Here is an 18,658-nt window from a genome sequence, read left to right on the forward strand (position 1 = left end):
GGGGCTGTCTGCATGGACCCCAATGATGCTGTTTTCTCCAATGTAGAAGCAAGGGTCGAATATTAAACTAAGTCGTCAGTGTGTTACTGACAAGCTCCACGTAGGAAAGGAAATTGTGACCCCATGAAATATTTATGCTTCACATCGCAGTGATGCTACTGACATGACAGCGTGTTGTTTTTGCTTGGCTGGTTTTTCTTTTTCCAAAGTGGATTACAAAATGCCCTCCAGTGAGGAAACTGCCCACAGAGAAATTGCGCCTCATCCTGGGAGCTGTTATCTGGGCGAAGCGGGGCTACGTGATTGGAGAACGAGGGGCCAGGCCCGTGGAGCCTCCTCTGTCTGGGTCGTGGGTCTGGTTTGGGGTGGCAGCACCTGTCCCCCTCCTCAAAATAGCTGTGTCACGGGGCGCAAAAGCTGCAGCCTCCCCAAAGCTCCACTACACCAGCGATTGTGATTTTTTTCCCGATACAATTAGTCACGTAATTATTACTATTTGGGGAAGTATCACCCCCTAAAATCTGTCAGGAAACCTGGCTAAGAGTCCCTCCTTGTCTGGGATGCTGGCTACACACGGGCTTGGAGGAGTCCCCCTGCCTGCCCTGGGCTCCTGCTGCCCTGAACCCACCTCTCACCTCCACCAGACTGGAAGTTTCCAGAGGTCAGAGGCCCCATCGGTGGCGAGGCAGTGGTCAGTAGGGACTCACTGTGGTCACCCGCCCGTGAGGGCCCTTGCGTGGCCAGCACTCTATGCCAGAGAGCCTGGAATCATCATGAGAACCCTACGTGTTCACATCATCATTATCCCACTTCTACAGATGGAAAGACTGAGGCCAGCAGGGCTCTGTCACCCATAGAGACCCTTGGGGGTGGGGAAAGGGCAGGTGGGACTTTGCCCTCAATCTGACTGACACTAGGGTCTCTGTCCTGGGGAAGCCACCACCAAAGTCCACTCCAGAAGGCCTGGCCCTGGCTTACCAAGTGTAAGGAGAGACAGGCTTGTTGCCAACTTTTCAGAAGTTTTATTATAAAGAAATTCGAGAGAAGCACTGGGCACCGAGGCAGACATTTGCAGGGTCAGAAAACGGCTGCAAACATTAAGAACCCAAACCCAAACCAAGCCCCCAAAGCACGCACACTTTATGATAAACTGAATTTTTGTTCTCAGTTGTTCCTTATAAATAGACAGAAGTCATTGTTGGCCATTTTAAATAAACGTGGTTAAAAAAAAAGCGCAATGTCTCTGAGTGTGGCTATAAATCGTCCAGTTCCTGCTGTACAGACGACGAAACGGTTTGGCCGCTTCTTTCGTGCACATCTCCCTTAAGATAACGCTTAAAAAAATGTGCTAAGGGTCATAGAAAATGCTTTTTACCTTAAAGGAATCTACTTTCCCCCCACCCCTCCCCACCCCGCAACAAAATAATCTTACAGGTGTCTTCAGCACAGTTTCTAAAACACTTAGTCAACTAGTACTTACACGGAGCCAACAGTTTATGAGTTTCATAATGTCTTGTTCGCGCTGTAAAACCGTATTTGCACATGTGGGGCTGAGCTGGCCCCTGCCCTATGCATCTGGGGGTGGGTTTCTGCTGCAGAGTGATCCGTCCAGGGGCGGCTCACCCGACTTTGGGCTGGGGCCAGACGTCCAGACATAGGGTACGGTGGCAGGGCGAGAAGCAGGGTCCACAGTAACCCTGGAGCAAGCAGGTCAGGGGGCGGAAGGTTCCTGCAGGTTCTTTGGGCTGGCGGCGGGCGGTGCGCTGCCTCTGCAGAGTCTGGTGGGAGGTTGAGGAAGAGACTCAGCCCGGGGCCGTGGTCGTGTCACTGCTCTCTCTTCTCCAGCACTCTGCTTCCTGCCAAGCCCTCTTTTCTGCTGTCAGCCCTTGAGGCTCTGAGCAGTGCCCTTCCAGCAAGCCTCAGGGAGGAGAGGGAGGCGGGCTTAGGTGAGGTAGAGCGATTTATCCCTGGGGAGGAGGCTGGGGGAGAAAGGAGAGGCTGTCAGAGTGGATGTGACGCCTCCACCACACCCCAGGCGCCCCCCTGGCCCTCAAGGGCCTGGATACAAGGCCCGGGGCACATCAGGACACCTGCTCCCTGGCTCTTCACGCCCTCCCTAGATTCGGCTGTCCCTCTGAGGATGAATGAGGGTCTGTCCTGGCCCCTCCCTGACTGTCCACTGGGCAGAAGCAAACACCCCTCCTGGAATCCTGGCAGGGGACCACCTGGTCCTCAGCGGATGCGAAAAGCTCAGACCTCAAAATGAGACCAAGTCTGTGCTGTGATTGGTGCCCAGAGCTCCCACGGGATCAGGTTGAAGCCAGTCTCCAGCTGAGGCCACGCCCTCGCTAAGCTCCCTCCCTGCCCTGGCCTGCTTCCCTCCCCCACCCCTTCTCCTGCACGTTCTCCCTGAACAGGTATACATCATCGAGGACACCCAAATCCCCGCCTCAAGCTCTGCTTCTGAGGAAGCTGACTGAAGACAGATGGCTTAGCTATGAATGCCACGTCAAGCACTTGTGGAAAAAAACAGGATGGAAGGAAAAACAGCAAGAGTGAAGACAGGCCTTGGTTTCCCCCGTGGGCCTGGCACCAGACCAGCTGAGTCCCTCTGGGGCCTTGCTTTGGTCCTCTCCTGAAGACGACGGGCACCCGGTGCCCACGAGGCCCTCCTGCAGGGCTGACAGTGACCTGCAGTGCCCCCCTTGTCCTTTCCCACCCTGTCATCCCATCCTCACGCTCCACGTGTAGGCAGGACAAGGGCAGCACCAAGGGCGGGCGAGTGGGGTGAGGGCCGACCTGCAGGTGCTGATGCCACACTCCCCGCTGGGGTAACTGCTGTCCCAGTCTCCGCTGCTCGTGGGGTTGGATGGGCCAGGGGAGCGGGATCCGGAACCACTGGGGAACTCAGAGATGTGAGGGAAGTCCTGCCGAGGTGGGGAGGAGGAGGCGGTGAGCAAAGGAGAGCGAATGGGGTGCATCTCAGGCAGCAAGAGGGGACGGGGGCATGTTCGCAGAGACACTTCCCCGGCTTATAAGAAAACTCCGCTCTGCCTCGCTGCCTGGAACGCTTCTTTCTTTTCCCTAGTAGAGCACGTTCTGGAAAATTCAACCCTTGTCTTAGCTACACGGGGGGGGAGGGGGTGACGGACTTTCTTTTCAGTTTTCTTTTCAGTTTCTTTCTTTTCAGTTTTCTTTCAGTTTCCCACTCTGTAAAATGGATTTCTTGGGCTGAGTGACCTCCCAGGACCAAGCAAGCCTTGTAATTACCAGTGTGTGTGGAGCAATTAGGGGGATCTGGCTTCAAAGACTTTGGGGAGAGCCAGGAGCTAGGGTTGATCTAGCAGAAGCCACAGTGGCCTCAACCCCTCCGGCCAAAGAGCAGAAATGGACAGAGGCTGAGGGAGGAGGGCCTGAGATACCCTAAGAATCTGAAGAATCTGTCTGGCTACTTGCCAACTGTTCTCTGCAGCCAGAGCATCTCAGGCAAGGTGTACTCGCCCCATTTCACAGTTGCAGTAACTGAGGCTCAGAGAGGTAAGGTGCTAAGGCTGAGGTCACACAGCCGGTGAGTGGCAGGGCCAGTATTTGGAATCCCAAGCTGCCTCCCCTTTTTTTTGGGGGGGGGTACGCGGGCCTCTCACTGCTGTGGCCTCTCCCGTTGCGGAGCACAGGCTCCAGACGCGCAGGCTCAGCAGCCATGGCTCACGGGCCCAGCCGCTCCGCGGCATGTGGGATCGTCCCGGACCGGGGCACAAACCCGTGTCCCCTGCATCGGCAGGCGGACTCTCAACCACTGCGCCACCAGGGAAACCCTGCCTCCCCTTTCTGCAAGGGGTCCCCGAGGGGCACGTTCTCACTGGACCCTGCTTACCTGTGGCCCTGGAGGTGAGGGGCTCACGGCCAACTGCACCTGGAGTGCCATGGGAGCGGGCAGGATGGGAGGCTGGGGGGCTGGGGACATGCTGACAGGCGGGCTGAGGAGGGTGCCCTGGGTGTGGGGCGGCAGTGGCAGTTGCTGGTGCAGGGGGGTGCTGAGAGGGAAGGCAGGGGGCGGCGGCGGGGATGCGCTGAGGCCCGGCAGCAGCGACTTGGAGCCCAGTGTCCGGGCAAGGCTGGCGGGGGAGGCCCCGCTGCGGAAGGCCTGCAGGTCAGATGGCGTCAGGAAGGAGGCCAGGCCTGGCATGGCGTACATGGGCTGCTTGGGTGGGAGCATTTTGGCCGGTGGGTTTGCCTGAGTGTTCTTGGTCTCACCCTGGTCAGTGGAGCTCTGGAAGGAGACAGACACCAATCACTCTGGAGAAGGTGGATAAGGCAGAAGTTGGGCCACGAGATCGTGTGGTTTTGTCACCCACTGGCGTGGCTCCTGGCTGGCTCTCAGGCCCCTGGGGTAAGAGCTGGGGACTCACCAGACATAATTCAGGGTCCAGCACGCTTGGCTCTGACCGTCCAGCCACCCCTGCTTTAATCCCTGGGGGCTCCCCTGCCCACGGGAGAACCCATGCTTCTCAGCCTGGCCCGAGGGGCCAGCATCGTCCAGCTGGGCTATCCTCTACCTAGGCTTCTCCCCAGCCTCTGTGCCTTAGTGTGGGCTGTTCCCTTGATTTGGGACACCCTCTTTGCTTGGCCCTTTATGGCCTAACCCAGAAGCCACATCCTCTGTAGCAGCTTCCAGACCACCCTCTGCCCCCCGTGGACCACACAACCACTGCCACGCTGAGCCTCCTGCAGTGCTGGTGCTGAGGAATGAGGCAGAGAGCGCAGGACAGGAGGAAAGGCCACATCTGCAGACTGGCAAAACTGGGTCTCAATCCTGCTACAGCCATCTAACAAGCTGGCTACTCGCAGGCAGGTCGCTTAACTCCTCTGTGTAACAGGTTCTTCTTGGAAGAATTCAATGAGATGCATGTACACTATGCATGTGAAGCAGGAGCTTGGCACAGAGGCGGTGCACTGGAGAAGGGACCACATTGGCCTTATCCATCCCTTCCAAGACCTATGGTGTTGACCATTCCCGTCTTGGTTCTTGCTCTATCCCTCAAGTGGCTCCATTCTTATCAGGGCTGGGTCTAGGGATTCCAGGCGTTACCTTGGAGACAAGGCTGGCCCTGTAGGCTGCCAGAGCCTTCAGATACTCCTTCTTCGCTGCTTCGGTCTTCCTCTTGTAGGCCTGAAAGATCCAAGATGTGGGCAATATTGAGGAGAGGTCAGGGGGTCAGCCTGAGCTCACAGGGCTGGTAACTGGCATTCCCCTCGGAGCTAGTTCTGCCCCTATTCTCCCTGCAGGCCCCTGAGAGGAGGCCATAGGCCTCTGGTCAGCAGATAAGAAAGCTCTGGCTTGGACCCCAGGCTTTTAGAGTTGGAAGCCAAGATGGATAAAGATGCCTGTTCTCATTTAACAGATGAGGAAGCAGAGGTCCAGTTTCTTTCTCCACTTAACCAAGTCGCTAGTGAACGCAGCTGCAAAACAGCCATTATCAGAAGGGTCCTACCTCCCCAGCTTACAGATGGGCAAACTGGGCCTAGCAAAGACCTCTGCAAGAGTCTCTAGTTCCAGAGCCTGGGCCTGGTTCCAGATCTTCCAAGTCTGACCTCAGAGGCTTGGGGGATGGCCCAGAGAGGGACGGGGGCTCACCTGTTTTTGACCCTCTCCCAAGCTGTCCCACATGGAGGCCACGATTTTGGACACATCCCCGAAGGTTGCACTGGGGTTCTGTCCCTTGATGGCGGCCTGAGTGTCTCTGAAGAAAAGCGCGTAGGCTGACACAGGTTTCTGGGGCTCATTGGGGTCCTTCTTCTTCTTCTTCTTTGGGTTCTTGGCCTTTCGGCCGGGGTCGGCGGAGGGTCTCTTTTCTCCCGACATCTGCCCGGGTGAGAGGAGTCAGAAATCAGAGAAGCCCGGGACCTCCTGCCAAAGGGGACCCGACCCAGCCTCAGGCAGAGCTGGATTTTCCTCAGCTTTTCCCTGCTTGTCCAGCCTCGCTTATATACAGGCAGCACCTGGGGGCTGGCCACGCTACCCCCGGGCTTGAGCGCGCGCACACACACGCACACACGCACACACACACACACACACACACATGCATGCACACATGTCCTGGGTATGAGCCCTGGGTTTTTCTTTCTTTCTTTTTTTTTAAAATCTAGTACTGCATTTTTCGTTTAACTCATCAGTGAGAATCAGCATGATAGTAACGTTGATTCAAAGAAATACAAGAGAAAGAAACTGGTTCATGCCCTGGAGAGCAATAAAACTATCACCTCTGGGGCTTCTAGTCTCTTGTACTGGACAGAAGTCATTTGCGTCTCTACAGGGAAAAATTCATTTGCCTTGTAATCAGACAAAAATCGTTTACATCTTCATTGCTTTTCCCCCAAGTTAACATCTTCCTTTACAGAGTGTAAAACCCCCTAATCCATAATGAGGGAGGAATCAAAACAAAGGCACAATCTCCCAGAGAATCAGATAATTTTTGAGAGTCTGTTAGACGATGCTGTAATAGGCCATTGAAAGAATGTGCAGTTATCCGTTTTTGGACTCTTTCCAAGTTTCGGATAGATATATTTTTCTTAACAGCTCTCCCCTCCTGTGGTCACAAATAATCCCCCAAGATTATCCTTGCTTACATAAGATCAGTCTCTTCCACCACATTTCAGCTGTGTGACTTGGGGCCAGTGGCCTAGTCCCCCGACCCCCTTTGAAGTTGTTGGATGGGGTGAGGTTAATGTAACTGCCGCCAGGTGTGGCCTCACCCTGGACACCTGGCCTCTGATGCAGTCAGACGCCAGGACCACCACACTGTGAGCACCTCACTTAGGGTCTCCAGGATACGGAGTGGGTGGGAATGCCCCTCACAGACTAGGACTCCCAGGCCACCCAGGGACCAGGGATTTGGGCCAAAGGCCCTGGATCCTGCCGTGAAGACCATGGCTCTGTGAACCAAGGAAATGAAGGTGACACCACGAACTGATAATGAAACTGTGGGCCAGTGGATAAGACTCAGGCCTGCACATCTGAGGGACGGCAAGGGGCAGTCTGTAGCCACACTGGTTCTGCTCCTGAGTGTTTCTCTGCAGCCACGCACCTCCCCAAGCCTCAGTTCTGTCAGCACCATGGCAAGGCTCGGACAGGACAGGAGATACGGATGGATGCACCGTGTAACTGATGGAGAGCTGAGCAGATAGGGCGCCGCAGGCGGTTAAGAGCACACGTGCTGGAGCCAGACTGCAACCACCTTGGTTTAAATCCTAGTTCTGTGACACTTGATAAGTTACTTGACCTCTCTGTGCCTCAGTTTCCCCATCTGCCAATCGAAGGTAATAAAGGCACCTACCATACAGGGTCGTGATGAAGATTACGTGGATTAATTCCTGTCGTGTCCTTAGAATAGTGTCTGGCCCGTGAAAGTGTTTTAGAAGGGTTTGTTAAACAAAAAGAAAATAAAATTAAAACCGCCCCCGCCTGGACTACAATAGAGACCAAGTTATCCTGAGGATGTAGCTGGACCAGGATCCAGAGGTGCCCACCCCCAGCCCGGAGGTCAGGGTGCCTGCAGGATGGCATGGGTGCCACGGTTACTGCCCCAAGGCCTCTGCAGGGCCACCACGTGGAAAGGGGTGAGAGGCCCTTATGAAGAAGGAAGGGAGGGAGGCGTTGTGGAATCAAGCCTTGATTCTGCTGGCGGCTCATTGGGAGATTCCGGGCAAGCACATCCACCCCTGGCCTTTCGGCGCCTCTGTTTGTGTAAAACAAGATGCTCTTCGACAGGGAGAGAGATCTAGAGTCAGTGCAAAGAAAGGATGGGAGCCTGGACACATGGTGAGTTCTCATCCCTGACGTGTTCTTGAAGAGGCGGCACCACCCCTGGCTCCAGGGATACAGGATGGGCGATGCCCCGGGGGGGGGGGGTCATTTTTAGTGCTCCATCCTGCAGTGATGCCCAGAGCACTGCTGGACCACCTATCTTTGTGGTCCTCCTAAAAGGCCAAAGCGGTCATAAGACATGGCCCTGAGGATCTTGCCAACGCCATCAATGTCACTGAAATGACCCATTGCTATTCAGGAATAAGACGACATCATGTTTATCCAGAATTTTCCTCCTTTTTTTTTTCCAGCGAAGGGTGTAGTTATACTCTTCTAGTCTTTTCTAGAAGTAGGTGATGACCGTTTCCACGCAGGGCCTGTCCCCTTGCTGACAGGAGGGCATCTGAAGCCTTTGCATCTCCATCCCTACATACCTTGAAATGCGCTTCCGACTCCTCCTCCTGAGTTGAACTGGAGGGAGAGGGGGTCGCCGACTTGCTCCCTGGGGGTGACGGGGAGCTGTGGGCGATGCCGCTCCGGACGCCCATCTGAGAAATGAGCTGGGACTGGCTGAGAGCGCTCATGTGGCTGGCCAGCATCGCCGGGCGGCCCAGCAGGGGCCCTGGTCGGCCCGAGTCATAGGCAGCAACCTCTGAGTGGACCATCTCCTGGATCTGAGAGAAAGGAGATTGCAGGTTGAGTTAGAAAGGACCGGCACATCTGCATGTGTATGTACCAGACTCAGAGGAGGGGGTCCCCTCTGAGCTGTGGCTTCCCCATGGATCGATCGCCCACAGGTGAGCGTCCATTCTATTCTGACCCACGCACAATTAGATGCACCTCTGGGGGGAGCCGTTCTGTTGATATTCACCCTGGACACAGAGTCAGCATCTCAGCCCTTGCTAGAGAGCCCCGTCCAGCTGTGAAGAGATCATTTTATGATACTGGGTCTTCCTTCCTGGGACACGGTGTATCTTTGCACTTACTCACTATGCAGCGTGAGAGCAAAGAGCATAGACATTGGAAGCCGAGTGCGTTTTGCATCCCGCTTCTGCTGCTTATACACGGGGTGACTTTGGCCAAGTTACTTAACCTCTTTGTGCCTCAGTTTCTTCATCTGAAAAATGTGGATAATGATTAAACTTACCTTCTAGGGTTGTTAAGGATTAAATCTGCCTGGCACATAGTAAGCCCTATGTTGTATAAGGGTTTGTTAAATACACAGAATAAATAAATCCCTTAATAAAGTTTGCACATTGTTCCCCCACGGGTCAGTCGTTTTCTTATTATCTATTTATTCCCCATGATATTTTCTAACTGGTTATTTTTAGAATATAAAGAAAGCTACTAATTTTTATATACAGGCATTTCTCATACTAAACACATTTAGAATAGTGTACACTTTTTACCTAAAAATCACACACACACACACACACACAGTTCAGTGAGGCATACCAATTTGCATACTCTACAATTATTTTTATTTCCCCTGAATTTGTGGTTAAATTCTAATTTTTAATATCCAGTATCTGTGTTTTCCTTTTACTTGTTCTTCGTTAGGGAGCCTCATTGGTTTTCTATTTTATTTGTGGGAATTTTTTTTTCCTCTTCAAAAGAATCAAATTTCAAATTTGTTTATCAGGTCTACTCCTTCTCTGCTTTCTAATTCTTTAATATCTAATTGTATCTTTATTAATCTCATCCTCTGATTTTTATATATTTATTAGTGTTGCTTCCCGCTCACTTTTGGGTCACATTTTCAATTCAGTATTTTCATTCTCAATGTTTAGAAATAGGTTTCATGTTATGAATTTTCCTCTGAACATGACCTTAACATTTCTCAGATTTCATCACGTGAGATTTTCATTATTGTTCTTTTCGATGTATTTATTTTTAAATTTCAGTTTTAATTTCCTCTCTCATCCAATCGATGTTTTAAGAAGAGTTCTTAAATTTCTCTTTTTTTAAATTTAATTTAATTTTTTAAAATTTTTGGCTGCGTTGTTTCTTCGTTGCTGCACGCGGGCTTTATCTAGTTGCGGCGAGCGGGGAGCTACTCTTTATTGCGGTGCGCGGGCTTCTCATTGCGGTGGCTTCTCTTGTTGCAGAGTACGGGCTCTAAGCGCGCGGGCTTCAGCAGTTGCAGCACCTGGGCTCAGTAATTGTGGCTCATGGGCTTAGTTGCTCTGCGGCATGTAGGATCCTCCCAGACCAGGGCTTGAACCTATGTCCCCCTGCACTGGTAGGCGGATTCTTAACCACTGTGCCACCAGGGAAGTCCGAGTTCTGAAATTTCTAAGAGGTCAACATTTTTGTTGTTTCTTTTCCTTTTGCTCCTAATTTCTAGTAACAAACGTGGTCTAAGAATATGATCTGTACTATTTGCACTTTTGAAAATTTATTCAGGTTTCCTTTAAGACCCAAATATGTTTAAATTTTGTATATAGTTCACAGTATTTAAGGGCAAAGGGGAGCTGTGTTTGCAGAGTAATATAATAGTGTGACATTTCTCTGTCCTATCAGTGGTGATTATATTATTTCGATTCCTTTGGTTTGTCAAAGTTGCCTACAACTTTCTGCTTCCATCAAAATCTCCCTTTAATGCTTACAGTTTTTGTTTTGGTAATTTGATGTTGGTTTTTTTGCAAAAAGAAAACTGGAAATTATATCTTTGTAACAGATTAAACTTTAGTATTATTATAAAGTGTCTAATTTTTGCCTTGAATTCAGTGGATTCTGATATGAACATTGCTATCCTTGCCTGTATATATATTTGTTTGAATTTGTTTGGCGTTTCTTCATTTCTGAGGAACTTTCTTTTTTACGTGTCAGTTTCCATTTTGGGGGGTTATCTTTGTCAAATGTTGTTTTTTTGTGTGATGGTCAGCTTTAGAAAAAGAAATGAGTTTTTTCTCTTTTTATGTCCTGGAAGAGTATAAGTAACAAAGAACTGATTATTTTCCTTAGAGAACTGAAAGAGTTTAGACATAAAAACATCTGAGGCCCAGGGCTTTTTGAAAGATTGATTTTCACAATATTTGCTATGGCTAATAAGTCTGTTTTAGTTTCCACATTCTCTTGAGTTAGTTTGGTTTTATAGGTATACACACACACACACACACACACACACACACACACACACACATATTTAGAAAATTGTATACTTCATCCAGATTTTAATACCAGTAGCATAAAATTAGGATAACATTACCATATTTTTATTTTATTTTATTTTTTTGTGGTACGCGGGCCTCTCACTGTTGTGGCCTCTCCTGTTGCGGAGCACAGGCTCTGGACGCGCAGGCCCAGCGGCCATGGCTCATGGGCCCAGCCGCTCAGCGGTACATGGGATCTTCCCGGACCGGGGCACGAACACGTGTCCCTTGCATTGGCAGGCGGCCTCTTAACCACCACTGCGCCACCAGGGAAGCCCAACATTACCATATTTTTAACCTACTCTATGGTTTTAAATCCCCATTCTCAACTGTAATACTGTGAATGCATGTTGCTTTTTAAAATTTTCCTTCTCAAAAGTTTATATATTTTTAACTGTCCAAAGAATCAGTTCTTATATTTAAACAAATCCATTTGACAACTTTTCTGATCATTATTAAATTTTGCTTTTCTATTAATATTAACTTCGGGTATCATGTTGCTTTTTATCTAGCTTTTCAAATTGAACAATTTACTTATTTTCACATTTTCATTTTTACTAATAGAAGTAGCTAGGGCAGGGGTTCAAACAGGGACACTTTTGCCATGTAGGAGATGTTTTTGGTTTTTAACTGGGTGAGGGGGGTGCTGCTACTGGTGTCTAGTGGGTCGAGGGGCCAGGGATGCTGCTCAGCTCCCTATAAAGCACAGAATGCTCCCCAACACAAGTTATGTAACCAAAATGTCAACAGTGCTGAGGGCGAGAAGTCCAGCTCTGTAACCATGACTTTTCCCCCTGAGGAGGACTATAGCTGTATCATAGAAATATTTTAAAAATATTCTACAACTGAAGATTTGATTTTCCTTTTTACCCCAGAATTATTTGGAAAAGAGTCTTTATTAATGTAGCCTTTTGTGACTGTGGCCAGGGAACATAACACCTAGGATTTTATCTTTGTGGTACTGAAGTTTTCATTATGGCTTAAGATATGATCAATTTTTGTAAAACTTTCATGTGCCTCTGAGGTAATGTTTACTCGGTAACATACACATTTCTCTATGTGTCTATTCAATAAACTGTTTTGACTACTTTAGCTGTGAAATCTCGAGAAAAATGAGTTTAAGCTCCTACTACTATTGTGTTCCTATCAGCTTCACTATAGAATTTCAACCGGTTTTCTTTATATTGATGTGAAGTTATTCATTCCCATATATGTCCCAGAATGCTATATTTTCCTTACGGCTTCTCTTTGTTGGTTTTTTTAAAAGAATGTTTGCCTCAATTAATGTTTCTATCTTAAATCTTACTTTATCGGTGGCAATTATCACTTTCTTGATTTTTCCACTGTTTTATTAACTATACTTCAATAAAATATTTTTTAAAAACCACAATGAGGTATCACCTCACATCTGTTAGAATGGGTTTTATCAAAAACACAAGAGATTACAAATGTTAGCAAGGGTGTGAGAAAAGGGAACCTTTGTATACTGTTAGCGGGAATATAAATTGGTGTAGCCACTATGGAAAACAGTATGGAGGTTCCTCAAAAACTTAAAACTATACTACCATATGATCCAGCAATCTCATCCCTGGGTATATATCCAGAAGAAATGAAACCGCTACTTTGAAGAGATATCTGCACCCCATGTTTACTGCAGCAACATTCATAATAGCCAAGACATGGAAACAACATAAATGTCCGTGAACAGATGAAGGGATAAAGAAAATGTACATTTTACAATGTTATTCAGCCATAGAAAAGAAGGACACACTGCCTTTTGTGGCAGTGTGGACGGACCTTGAGAGCATTAGGCTGAGATGAGTGAGACTGAGAAAGACAAATACTTTACGTTCTCACTCATAAGTGGGTTCCAGAAAAGCTGAACTCAAATAGAGAGTACAGTGGTGGTCGCCAGGGCCAGGGGGTTGGGGGAAATGGGTGAAGGTGGTCAAAGGGTACAAACTTCCAGCTGTATGATAAATAAATTCTAGGGATCTAATATACAGCATGGTGACTATAATTACCAATACTATATTATATAATTAAAAGTTGTTAAAAGAGTAGATCTTAAAAGTTATCACCACACACACACTTATTACGGTAATTATTTCACAGTATATACATGTATCAAATCATCACGTTGCATACCTTAAACTTAAATAACTTAAACTTAAAATCTCAATAATACCTCAATAAAGGTGGAAAAATTTTTGAACACTTTGAACAAAAGGTAGGTTTTAAAATCTATTCTCTAAACATCCTTTTCTACTCTAACATGTACACACTCCTTTTCCCATGAATCTTAAAGAAGGATCTGACATTTCTTCAAGGGAAAATTGGCCTTGGGGCTCTGTGTTTAGGGCTTGTTTTTTGTTTCTTTTTTTTCCTTCCCAGCTGCCTGTTTTAGAATTCTTCAATCGGGTATACCTGACTCAGTAATTTAATATATGGCCAACACTTGATAATGGCAGATTTTGAATTTTTGCAAATCTGCTAAGTCTGAAATGCTCCCAAAGTTGTTCTAATTTGCACTGCCCTGTTTACTAGAGAAGTCAAACACTTTTTCATTCGTTTCCTGGCCATTTGGGTTTCCGTTTATACTGCTGGTGGGAGTGTAAACCAGTAAGATACGCATTTTACGAAGAAATCTGATCATCCATATCCTATAGCCTAGCAATTCTATACCAAGATATTTACTATAAAGAACTTTCCCACATGCACAAGAAGACATATATACTGCAGGAAATTTTAAAGACTCTGAAATGGGCAAATGAATGTTCTTTCAATGGCATCCTGGGTGTTGGCTAGTTGACCTCAGGGTTATCTGTTCCTATAGAAATGTGTGCCTTTGTCTTTGACTAGGCTATTTTACAACTTTGTAAGCTGTACAAAAATGATATTAGTGAAACTTATTTTTTTATCATTAAATTTTTTGAAATGGTGGTAAAATACACATAAGATAGGATTTGCCATCTTGACCATTTTAAAGTATATAGTTCAGTGGCATTAAGTACATTCACATTGTTGTGCTACTACCATCCATCTCCAGAGCTCTTTTCTTCTTGTAGAACTGAGACTCTGTATCTATTAAACCATAACTTCCTGTTGCTTCCTCCCTGCAGCCCCTGGCAACCACCATTTTACTACTATGAAATTTGACTATTCTATGAATCTGACTGCTTTAGGTACCTCCTGAAGTGGAATCATACGGTATTTTTTTCTTTTGTGTCTGGCTTATTTCACTTAGCATAATGTCCTTAAGGTTCATCCATGTTGTAGCATGTATCAGAATTTCCTTCCGTTTAAAGACTGAATAAAATTTCATTGTATGCATATAATGCATTTTGTTTATCCATTTATCTATTGATGGACACTTGTGTTGCTTCCACATTTTGGCTATTGTGAATAATGCTGCTATGAACACAGATGTACAAATATCTCTTCAAGACCCTGCTATCAACTCTTTTGGATATATACCCAGAAATAGAATTGCTGGATCATATAGTAATTCTATTTTTAATTTTTGAGGAGCTGCCATATTGTTATGCATAGGGTCTACACCATTTTATATTCACACCAACATTGCACGATTTTTCCACATCCTTGCCAACTCTTGTTTTCTCTCTCCCTCTCTTTTTTTTTTTTTTGGATAGTAACCATCCTAATGGTTGTGAGGTGGAATGCAAATGATTCTTATCCATAAAAATGCAAAAAATGTGTTGTCTGGCAGAGGTACCAGTTGATCGCATCCTGTAGAAAAGAAGAACCCGAACATTATATTCTTGCTCTATAGATATCAACCAGTTTTACATTTATAAGACAATTTATTTCAGCATTCTTGATTGCCTATATACGTACCTATTCATCAGATTGTCCTTTGAGCTGATTATAATATCTTACTGGCTTCCTCATTAGTGAACGAATTAAATAAATTGACATGTTTTCATTTTATATTTATATGAAAGTCATATTACCTTTCAAAAATTATACACTACAACAATGGTCATTACAGCACTTTTTTTTTTAACTCCAGAAAAACTGGGAATAATCTAAATGTTTGCCAGTTGGAAAATGGTGGTAATCTGTGATCTATTCACAGAATGGAATTCTGTACAGAGTTGAAGTGAATGGCCTGGAGCCACACCTACCAACGAGGATGAACTCAAAACAATAAGGAGTAAAGAGTTTGAGAAGGATACATACAGTAGAATACCTTTATGTACATGTTCAAAACATAAAACATTACTATAAAGTGTTTAAGGACATATAAAAATGTAGTAAAATCATAAAAACACCTATTACAGCCCCTTCCTCTGTCGTGCAGGCATGCCCTGGGGCTCCCCAAGCCTCTGGCTGAGGTCACATCCTTGCTCAACTCCTTCCTCTGTGGACTCTGATTCCTTCTCCTTCAATAAACAGTGTTCACAAGAATCCTCATCTCAGGCTCTGCTTCCAGGAGCCTCACCTAAGTCTCTCTCCATCAGGTCAACTGGTCTCCCCTCTCTGTGGGCTGCATCCCTTAAGCATCAAATCATGTTCACTTCTCTCCCGTCTTTACGTGAAAAGCTCCCTTGGTTCCAAGTTTCCTAAAAACTGCTGTCCCAACTTTCTCCCCTGCACAGCCAATCTTCTGCAGAGAACTATCTATTCTCACTGTCATTAGGACCTCCCCTCCCATCAGCAACTCATCTGGCGTGTGCCCTCCTTACTACATATACCACTGAGTCATCTTCATCATTCTCACCACCATCTTCATCAGTAGGAAGAGGAGGGGAAAGTTTTATTAAGCATTTAATATGTGCCAGAAGCACTGCTAAGCTTTTCCATATATGGCCCATTTAATCACCACAGCTACCATACCAGGTGGGTAATATAGTCATCCTCTCAGCTGAGGAAGCCAAGGCTCAGAGAGGTTCAGAGACTTGTCCATGATCACACAGCTACTGCCGGTGGAGCTGGATTTCTCCAGACCGTCATACTTCCTCACTAAGCTATGATGCCTTCCCCAAGACACCCCTTAGTCCCTGACTCCAAGAATTGCTGCCTTGCCCAACAGCCCTCTTCCCTCCAGGGCCTGACTCCTGGCTGTCCAGCTACCTCACTAGTCACTCCTCTTGGTCTTCTCTAGCCCACTCCTTCAACACTATCCTTCAACATTCCTCCAGCTCTATCCGGCTTCCCTCCTTTCTTCCATGCCCTTGGGTGAGTCGTGGCTTCTGCATGGCTGCCTACAAATAGGGGGCATCCCCCAGAGATGATTCCAAATTCCCACATCCCACCCAAGGAAGTGTTTTTGTTTAAAGCCAATTTCAGGCTTTGAAAGAAGAAAGGTGAGCTCACAGGAGCAGTACACAGAAGTGGTCAGACAATGTCAGTCCCTCCACACATTCCAGAATTCTCTACCAGTTCACAGGGCCCCTTCCCCAATCAAAATCCACTCTGCTTTGGCCAACACATGTGGCAACCATTGCCTTTTCTCCTAATCAGCTACAGCAGGTGCTGGGACGGGTCAGCCCGTTTGCCCTTGGCCTACTTTGGAGGTCCCCCTGACACCACCAGCCCAAGGGTTATTGCCCCTGTTGCTGGTTTCCTGAGTCTCCCTGCCTGACAGCATTCTCTGTCCAAGGAGGCTGGAAGTGCTGAGCCCTAGAAGTGACCCTCAATCTCTGAGGGGCTGCAGTTTGTGGATAAAACCCTGGCTTCCCCTCCCCTCAAGAGGACAATTCTGAGTCTCATTCCATATGCCTCTTGGAGGGTCCACAACAGAATTCCAGTTGGTCCAGGTGGTCACAGCTCATCACCCTGCCCTTTACTGGCTTTCTTCCCTTCCTGTTCCTCTCTTCCCTTCTTCCTTCCCAGAACGTCCTGGGATCACCCCTAAACAAACTACTTGCACCGAAACCTTTGTGTCAGAGTCTGCTTTAAGGGGGATCCCAAATTAAAACACCAGCCCTCCTCTCGGCCCCCAGCATGGCTTCCTCAAGCCCAGGTGCTCTGCTGGCCACCACAGTGACCCTTCAGGAACATAATATGTCCCCTCCCTCCTCAGAAGCTTTTAATAGCTCCCCCATGACCCGCTAGCCCAGTCCTGGCCCTGTAGGAGCCCACAAAGATCTGCACCATCTCTTTCCTCCTGACCTCTCCAGATCCTTCCCAGAGCTTCCCAGGACATGTGGGCTTCACGTTGGAATGGATACTGTTTCCCCTGTGGCTCACTGGTCCTTTCATCATCTTCAAGCTTATCTGAAATGCCGCCTCCTCAAAGAAGCCTTCCCTGACCTCTCCTCCCTCTTTTGGCCACGCCCTTTACCTGGCCTTCGCCTGGGCTCACCCTGGTGGGTATGGAGCATCTGCTTATGTGCAGAGATATATAATGTGCTTCCCCAGCACCAGGCAGGTGGCCCAGCCCGCAGCTGGCACTTACAAGATGTCTGGTAACCAAATGAACCAAAGCCTCCTACTTCTCTCATGGAAACATATGGTCACCTCCAGGAGCCACATCTGCAGTCTCCAGGAAGGATGAAACAGAGGAAATAGTAAGGGTGTCGCTGTGAACATAATTAGGTTCGCCTGGCTTAATAGATTCTCAGGGCTGCACACACAAAGGTGTTTTTCTGCAAAGCTTCATTTGCATTCTCTATGGAGAGTACCCCAGGTGCTGAGAGCAGCCCCACGCTGCAAGGAGAGAATAAGAAATCACACCCGTCTCCTTCCCACTTTCTGCTGATTCACAAAACGCACACCCACCCTGCTTCCTCTGAGGCAGGGACACGGTGTCATTCAACACTGCCTCATGCTTTGCCCAGGGTATTGGAACTTTTTTTCCTGGAGGCAACAACAGCAGCTCTGCTCAATTCTCTCATTGAAGCCTCTGCCTCAGTTCCAGAGGGTCCAGAAACTTCTCCTTAATTTCCGAGCACAATCAAACCACAAAGGAAAATTAACAAGCCACTGACCAGCATTTTACAATCCCTTCCATAGCCTCGGAGCAGCTCTTTCTAACAGATACTAATATTCCTGTTTTATAGAGGAATGGTAACCATAGTCATAGTGACACCATATACTTACTATCATGTTTAGTGAGTACGCACTATGTCCCAGGAGCTTCATGAACAAACCTTTGACATAAACACTCTTATCATCCCCATTTTATAATAAAGACCCTGAAACTCAGAGAGGGTAAGTGACTTCCCCAAGCTCACACAGCTAGGTAGTGGGAAAGTCAGAATTCTGGCTGTCTTCCAAGACTGAGATCTTTTTACTGCACCCACAGACCTTAATGGCTCTAATATAGGTGGAGGATAATGAACCTGCTCTCACAGGACAGCTGTAAGGATCAAATGAAAAAATGTTGTAGAGAACCTGGCACACAGTAGGTGTTCAACAGGAGAGGTTTCCTTTCCTTCATGCCCTCATGGACTTGCTCAGGGTATAAGCTTGAACTGGATCTCAACTGGGCTAAGAGGTCAGAAACAATGGAAGTTTCTGGATTATGAAAGAAATATGAGAGAAGCCAAGAGGGAGGCTCTGATGACAATAAAAATAATAGCACAAGGCCTGGCACAGGGGTGGTGCTTCAAAGATATTTGTTAGATCAGGAGTTGGGAAACTTCTGTAAAGGGCCAGATATTAAATATTTTAGCTTTGCAGACCAGATGGTCTCTGTTGCTAGTACTCAATTCTGCCATGGTAGCACAAA

The 18,658-nt window shown here is 47.4% G+C and overlaps 1 protein-coding gene across 7 annotated transcripts in view; it reads right to left on the reverse strand.

The window, feature by feature from the left end:
- Positions 1 to 999: 999 nt before the first annotated feature.
- TOX2 (TOX high mobility group box family member 2) overlaps positions 1,000 to 18,658 on the reverse strand; it is a 135,375-nt gene continuing 117,716 nt past the window's right edge. For 4 of the 7 annotated variants that reach the window (XM_059037802.2, XM_067012659.1, XM_067012657.1 and 1 more), the window contains 6 exons: positions 8,239 to 8,478; positions 5,636 to 5,863; positions 5,090 to 5,170; positions 3,875 to 4,270; positions 2,800 to 2,927; positions 1,000 to 1,979 (listed from right to left, as the gene is read on the reverse strand). In XM_059037802.2, coding sequence (XP_058893785.1) covers positions 1,943 to 1,979; positions 2,800 to 2,927; positions 3,875 to 4,270; positions 5,090 to 5,170; positions 5,636 to 5,863; positions 8,239 to 8,478 — 1,110 coding nt within the window. In that variant the 3' untranslated portion in view covers positions 1,000 to 1,942. The remainder of the gene's footprint in view (positions 1,980 to 2,799; positions 2,928 to 3,874; positions 4,271 to 5,089; positions 5,171 to 5,635; positions 5,864 to 8,238; positions 8,479 to 18,658) is intronic. The other 3 variants (XM_059037805.2, XM_067012660.1, XM_067012658.1) reach the window with 1 other exon arrangement.

This window comes from Kogia breviceps, chromosome 14, assembly GCF_026419965.1.
Source record: "Kogia breviceps isolate mKogBre1 chromosome 14, mKogBre1 haplotype 1, whole genome shotgun sequence".
In the NCBI taxonomy this organism is placed as follows: domain Eukaryota; kingdom Metazoa; phylum Chordata; class Mammalia; order Artiodactyla; family Physeteridae; genus Kogia; species Kogia breviceps.